At 40.0% G+C, this 9647-nt stretch overlaps 1 protein-coding gene across 1 annotated transcript; it reads left to right on the top strand.

Moving 5' to 3' along the window:
• The first annotated feature begins 5221 nt into the window (after positions 1–5221).
• On the top strand, positions 5222–8428 carry MGP (matrix Gla protein). The gene is made up of 4 exons (XM_068560784.1): positions 5222–5343; positions 6794–6826; positions 7567–7642; positions 8052–8428. The coding sequence occupies exons 1-4, from the start codon at positions 5283–5285 to the stop codon at positions 8191–8193; spliced, it is 312 nt and encodes a 103-aa protein (XP_068416885.1). The 5' UTR covers positions 5222–5282; the 3' UTR covers positions 8194–8428.
• The last annotated feature ends 1219 nt before the right edge of the window (positions 8429–9647 follow it).

The following is a 9647-nucleotide window of genomic DNA, read 5'->3' as shown; positions in this document are numbered from 1 at the left end:
TGGGGTTTATCCCAGGAATGCAAGGATTCTTCAATATACACAAATCAATCAATGTGATAAACCATATTAAAAAATTGAAGGATAAAAACCATATGGTCATCTCAATAGATGCAGAAAAACTTTCAACAAAATTCAGCACCCATTTATGATAAAAACCCTCCAGAAAGTGGGCATAGAGGGAACTTATCTCAACATAATAAAGGCCATATATGACAAACCAGCAGCCAACATCATTCTCAATGGTGAAAAACTGCAACCATTTCCACTAAGATCAGGACCAAGACAAGGTTGCCCACTCTCACCACTATTATTCAACGTAGTTTTGGAAGTTTTAGCCACAGCAATCAGAGAAGAAAAAGAAATAAAAGGAATCCAAAGTGGAAAAGAAGTAAAACTGTCACTGTTTACAGGTGACATGATACTATACATAGAGAATCCTAAAGATGCTACCAGAAAACTACTAGAGCTAATCAATGAATTTGGTAAAGTAGCAGGATACAAAATTAATGCACAGAAATCTCTTGCATTCCTATACACTAATGATGAAAAATCTGAAAGAAATTAAGGAAGCACTCTCATTTACCATTGCAGCAAAAAGAATAAAATACCTAGGAATAAACCTACCTAAGGAGACAAAAGACCTGTAAGCAGAAAACTATAAGACACTGATGAAAGAAATTAAAGATGAGACAAACAGATGGAGAGATATACCATGTTCTTGGACTGGATGAATCAACATTGTGAAAATGACTATACTACCCAAAGCAATCTACAGATTCAGTGCAATCCCTATCAAATTACCAATGACATTTTTCACGGAACTAGAACAAAAAAAATTCACAATTTGTATGGAAACACAAAAGACCCCGAATAGCCACAGCAATCTTGAGAAAGAAAAACGGAGCTGGAAGAATCAGGCTCCCTGACTTCAGAGCTACTACAGAGCTACAGTAATCAAGACAGTATGGTACTGTAGCTACTGTATACTACAGAGCTACAGTAATCAAGACAGTGTGGTACTGGCACAAAAAACAGAAATATAGATCAATGGAACAGGATAGAAAGCCCAGAGATAAACCCATGCACATGTGGTCACCTTATCTTTGATAAAAGAGGCAAGAATACACAATGGAGAAAAGACAGCCTCTTCAATAAGTGGTGCGGGGAAACTGGGCAGCTACATGTAAAAGAATGAAATTAGAACACTCCCTAACACCATACACAAAAATAAACTCAAAATGGATTAAAGACCTAAATGTAAGGCCAGACACTTAGAGCAAAACATAGGCAGAGGGATTCCCTGGTGGCGCAGTGGTTGAGAATCTGCCTGCTAATGCAGGGGACATGGGTTCGAGCCCTGGTCTGGGAAGATCCCACATGCCGCGGAGCAACTGGGCCCGTGAGCCACGACTGCTGAGCCTGCGCGTTTGGAGCCTGTGCTCCGTAACAGGAGAGGCCGCGATAGTGAGAGGCCCGCGCACCGCAATGAAGAGTGGCCCCCGCTTGCCACAACTAGAGAAAGCCCTCCCACAGAGACGAAGACCCAACACAGCCAAAAATAAAAAAAGAAATAAAAAAAAAAAGAGTATTTTAAAAAAAAAGAAAAAAAAAACATAGGCAGAATAGTCTATGACATAAATCACAGCAGATCCTTTTTGACCCACCTCCTAGAGAAATGGAAATAAAAACAAAAATAAGCAAATGGGACCTAATGAAACTTAAAAGCTTTTGCACAGCAAAGGAAACCATATACAAGACAAAAGACAACCCTCAGAATGGGAGAAAATATTTGCAAACGAAGCAACTGACAGAGGATTAATCTCCAAAATATACAAGCAGCTCTTGCAGCTCAATATCAAAAAGACAAACAACCCAATCCAAAAATGGGCAGAAGACCTAAAGAGACATTTCTCCAAAGAAGATTTACAGATTGCCAACATCACACGATTAGTGATGCTCAACATCACTAATCATTAGAGAAATTCAAATCAAAACTACAATGAAGTATCACCTCACACCAGTCAGAATGGCCATCATCAAAAAATCTACAAACAATAAATGCTGGAGAGGGTGTGGAGAAAAGGGAACCCTCTTGTAGGTGGGAATGTAAATTGATACAGCCACTATGGAGAACAGTATGGAGGTTCCTTAAAATCTAAAAATAGACCTGCCATACAACCCAGCAATCCCACTACTGGGCATATACCCCGAGAAAACCATAATTCAAAAAGAGTCGTCTACCACAGTGTTCACTGCAGCTCTATTTACAATAGCCAGGACATGGAAGCAACCTAAGTGTCCATTGACAGATGAATGGATAAAGAAGATGTGGCACATATATACAGTGGAATACTATTCGGCCATAAGAAGAACTGAAACTGAGTTATTTGTAGTGAGGTGGATGGACCTAGAGACTGTCATACAGAGTGAAGTAAGTCAGAAAGAGAAAAACAAATACCATATGATAACACATATATATGGATATATGGAATCTAAAAAAAAAAAAAAAGTTTATGAAGAACCTAGGGGCAGGACAGGAATAAAGATGCAGACGTAGAGAGTGGACTTGAGGATACGGGGAGGGGGAAAGGTAAGCTGGGACAAAGTGAGAGAGTGGCATTGACATATATACACTACCAAATATAAAATAGATAGCTAGTGGGAAGCAGCCTCATAGCAGGGAGATCAGCTCGGTGCTTTGTGTCCAAATAGAGGGGTGGATAGGGAGGGTGGGCGGGAGACGCAAGAGGGAGGAGATATGAGGATATATGTATACGTATAGCTGATTCACTTTGTTATACAGCAGAAACTAACACACAATTGTAAAGCAATTACACTCCAATAAAGATGTTTAAAAAAAAAAAGAATACATGGCTGGAGTTGACACATACAAAATTGTCTTTGAGACTCGGAGTGATACGGGAGGAGAGAAAAGGAAGAGCTCTGAATTCTCACAGATGTTAATCATTTTTACAAATCATATATAAATGGGATTGAGCATAGGAGAACCCAGGCATAGATGGAAACATTGGAAAGGAAAGATAAGAGACTCGTGAGAGATAGCTTCCAAAAGAAAGTGTTAGCCTTACAAAAAGCAAGATGATAAAGAGAGATGCGTAAACATTCAGGAAAACCAGTGGAAGCAATATTTAAGATAACTTGTGAAAAAGGTGAAGCTTAAATTGGAAAGACAAATGTAAGATTTTCAAGTTTGGACTTAGCGAATGTAAAAATAAACAATTGTGAGGTCAGAAGGCTGACAGAGCACAGACGCCATCTGCATTTGGGAGTAGAGGGGACTGCCAGAACTGACTGGAGAAAGACAGAGCTAGTGTACATTACGAAGCATGTGTTTGTAGCTGGAGAAGAGAGAATCCTCTTTAATTCTGGAGATAGGACGGGGGTGAGAGGTGAGTAGCCTACTCTTTTTAGGGTGAAACATTGGAATTAAACTTGTTTCAAATCATAATGATTGGGGGTTAGTGATTAAGTTGAGTACATATAAAATGCTATATGAACAAGCCATGGCTAGCTTGTTCCCCCAAAACCATGCCATGTAGTAAACTGGCTTTTGCAAATATAATGATCTGGATGATTTATCTTGGAAAAAGGGCACAGAAGCCAACACTGAGAGCAAATTTGTGATTTAAAGAGGAAAACAACCCCCAGTCTTGTGAGTATAAATTGTGATAGTTGAATTTATCAAAGATGATCATACATTGTCTTCTTTCTGAGGTCTTTTTTAAGATTTTATCCCAAAGAGTATATCTCAATATGAAAAAATCTGGGGGGAAAACCTGAATTTTATTGGTCCCTTAGAACTCAGTAATCCTTCAGACTACAACTGAGTTTTTCCTTTAACAGGAAATCCTTTATTATTTATAAAAGCTCTTCAAAGGTTGGAGTTTGGGAGGGTAAGTCCATCCCAATAAGACAAAAAGAATGAGGCATGAGGGCCCACCTAGTTGTTCATCACCGCTCTTAGCAATAAATCTTTTTTTATTGAAAAGTACACCCACCCACCCTCATCCCAGCCCTTTTGCTGATCCAGCCCAAGTTAGAGGTCCTGCAACTTTACCTCTTCTACAATCTGCTGCTCTGTAATGCAAGTCTATTTGTCTGCCAGGAAGACTCTTTGGTACCCAGGCAACAGAGACACATCTGATAGAAAAGGTTTTCTGATTGTCCAAGAGGCTAAAAAATAAAAGACCTCTGTCTACAAGACAACCAGAGACACCAAATTGCAATCTTCCTCCTAAAAGAAAAGAAACAGTGCCACTGGTTCTGATGGTACAGTGGAGGTGTGTGTTCGTGAAAATCTGTGTTGGAGGATACAGGAGAGCTAAAGAGCAAAGCGAATAGTAAGTAGTTCTTACTTACCTCCTTAGGGACTGTCTTGGTTGTCTCTAGGTCACCCGCATCATCTAGCAGGGTGCCTTGCATCTCATCGGCCACTCACTAAAAGCATATTGAATTAGTTCATTATCAAGACAGTACCTTCAGAAAATGCAAGATGGGTACCTTCATATCCTTGCTGCACTTTAGATGAGTGATATCCAGCCTAAGAGAGCATCAGGGCACAGGTGTGAGCTCAACTCACAAAACTGGATGGGCAAGTTGCTACGGAGCCAATTGAGGAAACAGAACTCAGGGGGTCCCTGGCCATCTCTGCCCTGAGCACCTGGAAAAATGCATCAGGCTATATCATCAGGCGAACACCCAATTGGTTAGGATTAATAGTTCAGCCCTACTGGAAAAATAATTCTAAATTAGTGCCAGTATAGAAAGTGAAGTCCTTTCTCCCCCAGAACCTCTCATCCATCCATCAGGGGAGCAAACAGAACACTATGGCTCTGTTTATGGACCAAACCTGAAAGACCCAAAGTCAGAGCCAAGAGGGCAGACCAGAGAACGAATTAGAAAGGCAAACGTGTTTGTGGCAACTCCCTTCTCCGTGGACCTGTGCCAGCTCTGACCCAGACATAGGGTGGCCACAACTTGTGTACCAGGGCAGCAGCTGCTGTAGCACAGTCGGGTCCAGAAGTGAGGGAAAACTGTTCACCCGGAGTAGATAATATCCGTAAGGAATGAATATTTGGGAAAAGTCCCAGTGCTAGTTGAGTGCCAACAAGTCCCCACCTTCTCCGGCCCCCTCCCGCTGGCTCCTCCCCTTTCAGCTGCTCTGATTCTTATAAAAACTCCACAGCCTTTCACCAGCAGCCTGTAGGAGCCTCTCTCTCCACCACTGCTGCACAAGACAGTGAAAGCGACCCGGAGACACCATGAAGAGCCTTCTCCTTCTCTCCATCCTGGCTGCCTTGGCTGTGGCAGCTCTGTGTTATGGTGAGAACTTTCTCCTGCCATTTTTTTGCTTTTTTCTTTTCTGCCTCTGACTTCAGTTTACATGGATTTTTCCTCTCCCTCCTCCTCTTCTTCCCCCTTTCTCTATTATAATCTTAGAGGACCATGAATTTAACATTTCCCAAGCCCTTTGAACACTGATCTGTTCCATCAAGTCTTTTTTATATCTTCAATATCCAGACTATTGTAAGTAACTTAGCAGGCAAGTTCTTTCTACGGTAAGTCACTCTATACTTGGAAATTCTGCTGTTTCAGAAAGAAGATATCAACTTCCCAGCCCCTAAGCTCTCATTTTTTAAGGATGTTTGTTTAGACTTTGATAACAGTTGGTTAAGGGTATTGGTTGAATCACTCACCTTTAAGAGATTCAGTTTTCACATGAAGTTTTATGTATACCTCTCTCTAAGAGCAAGACAGTCTCCCGAACTTCCGATATTTCTTCAGTGAATGAATTGCAAAATAAAGTTTTACACTTAAAGAACCTCAGAGAAAAATCGATTTCTTAGTTTCTATTGTTAAAGACAAATCTTGCTTGGTTTCTATGTGTTGTTAAATATATCTGTGTCTGTTCAAAGCTAATGAAAGGAAATCTGAAGCAAAATTATTTTTAGATCCTTCAGTCTTATGCTTCAATTATCTGGATATTCCAGGTATTCTTGAGCTAAATTATATTAATAACCATCTGTATTTTGCTTCTTACTCTTGAAATTATTCACCAGTTTTCTGTATCAGAAGATTTGATTTCTTCACCTTCTTTTTAACTTTTCAAGCATATTCACTTGCTTACAAACATGAGCTCCTTATTGCCAGATTTACCTGCTGTGCCCAGGAGGGTGGTAGAAAGAAGAGAACCATTACTCTGGCATCGTCTAAGGTTCTTTCTCTGAACTGGCATTGTGCCCAGTGTGAGACGTCACCTGAAGCCAGTGGTTTCTGTGGCTGTCAATTTAACACAGGTTCTTAAGAGGCTTTCAGAACCTCCTAGAAACTTGTCTTGGGAAAGCCAAGCTGAGCCATCTGCCCAGCCTGCCTGGAGAAACTTTCCTGTTTTCTAGGCCCTTTGTCCCTTCCTTGGCCCGGCTCTCAGACAGGTCCCAAATTAATCAAGGAAGGCTCTCTGGAGCCTTGTGTGCAGCACTTAAATTGTCTTATTTCTCAAGACTAAAGACTTCATAGCCCTTGGGAAATTTTAGGCAATACCACAGCCACCAGCTCCGTCAACACCGGAAAAACTAAAAAGTAGAGTTATCCCAACAAGGACAGAGCTAGAGAAACAACTTATAAATCCTAAATGCCTGAAATTTGTAAAAACCACACTGCTAAATATATTTCTCCCATCTTTTTGGCTCTTCCCTCCCCTTCCTTCCCTATATTTAGACTGTTGTGGTGCGTGAAAGGTAACAATAAAATGGGTCTTTTTTTTAAATTCCAGAATCTTATGAAAGCATGGAATCCTATGAAATCAGTAAGTGAATATTTGACTTCCTTATTGAAATCTCATGTATTGAAGAATCTCTCCCAATTCTTAAATAGACAAAAAGGTAATATATTTAACAGGGAGGGAAAAGAGGGTCTCCTTCGGAAAACTGAAGTAAATTTAAAAATTCAGCTATAAAAAAATCACCAGATGAGCAATTTTTTAAGTTTGAAATAGTGTAAGATGGCAAGTATACTTTCAACATACTTAGAAGCCATAAAATCTCATTTGGAAATTTGAAGTCGGTACCGCATCAACCACACAGATGGAAAACAAGGAGTAATGACAAATGACAAAGTACAGAATTGGAGGCCGAGTCCGCTGGGAGACCACAGGCATCAGCAGTTGGATGTTATCAAATATCAACTTATAAAGACTGAGTATAGGAATAAATAGCATATCACTCTCATCTTTAATTTGTTCATTATTTTTATGATGTTTAAACTGTTCATTTACTGGAAATCTAAAATTATGCTTAACAAGGCCTCAGGACAGAGAGAATTTCTCCTCACAGGAATAAAAAACACACTGAGTAGGAATACCAAAATCAGGTATTTGATCAGGCAGTTTATGAAATCTGCTTTATCTACCCATTTAATTTTCGCAGATCTCTAGTTACAAGAAATGCAAGAATGAATGAGCTTTAAAATATGTTTGTGTCAGAGAATAATCATGGAAATATTTTCAACGATTGTTTCCCTAAAACTGCACTTATTTTCTGTTTTAAGATCCCTTCATTAACAGGAGAAATGCTAATATCTTTATATCCCCGCAACAGAGATGGAGGGTGAAAGCCCAGGAGAGGTAGGTGACACAACTTGATGGGGGAGGTCATCTTTCCCAGATCTGAATGGAGTGAGAAATGGGTTTTTCTCCATCATATATATTATTTCTAATTATATTCCCAAATCAAAGAATTTAAAAACAATGTACAGAAAACAACTGAATTTCTGGAAGACTATTTTGTGAAAGGCCCAGAAAGGAGAGGGAGGGAGGAGGAAAAGGAGGACAGAAAGAAAATTTCTATTTTCATTAAAAAAGAAAATCCCTGTTCCACCTTTCCTCCCTGTTCTACAAGTATCTGTTTATATTGGGTGATGAATGAGATCTCTCTACGATATTTTCTTATTCTTTTTTTTTTTCTTTTCCTTTTTCTCATTTCTCCACTTTCTTTATGCCTCTCAATTCGGGCCTCTTTTTTTTCACTTTCTAGAATCCGAGAACACAGCAAACCTGCATATGAGATCAACAGGGAAGCTTGTGATGACTTCAAACTTTGCGAACGCTATGCCATGCTTTATGGATACAATGCTGCTTACAATCATTATTTCCGGCAGCGCCCAGGGGCCAAATGAGATTGGAAAAAGTTTCTTTCCAGAGCCTGGTGCCTGGTTTTGTATTCCCTTGCAGTAGCATCACTGAACTATATAGACACATACGAATTGCTTAATTGTTCCTTAAATGTTCTTGTCTGGCTGCACTCCTCTTTCCTGCCCCCAGTTGAAAAGTAATGAAAGTGCAGTGGAGTGAAGGTCAAAGGGAAGTTAAGATGTGTGATTATTCCATAATAAACTTCTGGTTGGATACTTACATTTTGTGAGTCTGATTTCTTCTGGGAAAATACTGAAATAGTTCAATCAAGGCCCACCTAGCCCAGAACAGTAGATTCTGCTAATCGTGTTCTAATGTTGATTAGAAGCATAAGTGCATAGGAAGAACAAATCTTAGAAGACACTCACTCACCCATAACTTGTCTAGACTCTCTCTACCTTGGGATCAGTGAATCACTGCTTCCTATTATATGTTTTCCAGGATTTTCAAACATCATAGATGATCAGTCATATGATTTTCCTGCTCCCAAACTTTTTTCCTTGGCCACCGTGCAGCATGTGGGATCTTAGCTCCTCCACCAGGGATTGAACCCGCGCCCCTTGCATTGGAAGTGCAGAGTCTTAACCACTGGACCGCCAGGGAAGTCCCCTGCTCCCAAACTTTACATGACTCCTAAATTCCTTCCATGTGGATTCCAGACTCTGTACCTTGGCTCATCACCCTCACCTGAATGTTATCATATCCTAAGATGCTACAGTCTTGACTCTTACTTGAGCCAAGAAAATATGTGTGCTTTCAAAATGACCAGACATTTTTACAAGATTCGATCATGGAATTTTGGAGCCATACAAAATGCTAGAGCTCCCTTAAACCTGGTTTGCCAATGAGGAGGCTCCAGAGTCTCCTGCTTGGTAGTTAGGGACAGAGCCCAGGATTTCTCAATCCCGATTCAGACCTTGTTCGCCTCTGTCATGAGGACTGGTGCATGTCCACCCCTACATCCGTTCCTTCTGGTAGGCCCCCTGCCTTCATCTCTTTAGTGTAGCATCTTTCTATGCCTTCAAAACCCAGCTTAAGATTCAAGTACTTTATGAAATCAGTGATGGTTAAGTCCACCCAGCTCCCATCACACTACTCAAGCCAGTATCCAGTGCTTCAAGAATGTATTTAAAGTCACTTTGCTATACAGCAAAGACTGGCACAACATTGTAAATCAACTATACTTCAACAAAAAAAAAAATTAAAAAAAGAATTTATGTAAGGATTCAAGTACAATGATATTATTCAATTCATGTTTTGATTAAATTTCTTTTTCTGTGTATTTGTTTGTCTAACGTTATGGTAAATTCTTTGAGCGCAGGCACTGTAACTGCAATTTCTTTTCTCTCTATAGCCTTGGTGCTATGTCTGTTCACAAAGGGTATTCAATGAAAACTAAAAAACCAGACGGACTAGTCTTGCCTGGGAGTGATCAGCC

The sequence above is a fragment of the Eschrichtius robustus genome, chromosome 13 (genome assembly GCF_028021215.1).
Source record: "Eschrichtius robustus isolate mEscRob2 chromosome 13, mEscRob2.pri, whole genome shotgun sequence".
NCBI lineage: Eukaryota > Metazoa > Chordata > Mammalia > Artiodactyla > Eschrichtiidae > Eschrichtius > Eschrichtius robustus.
This window is presented reverse-complemented; position numbering and strand designations above follow the sequence as displayed.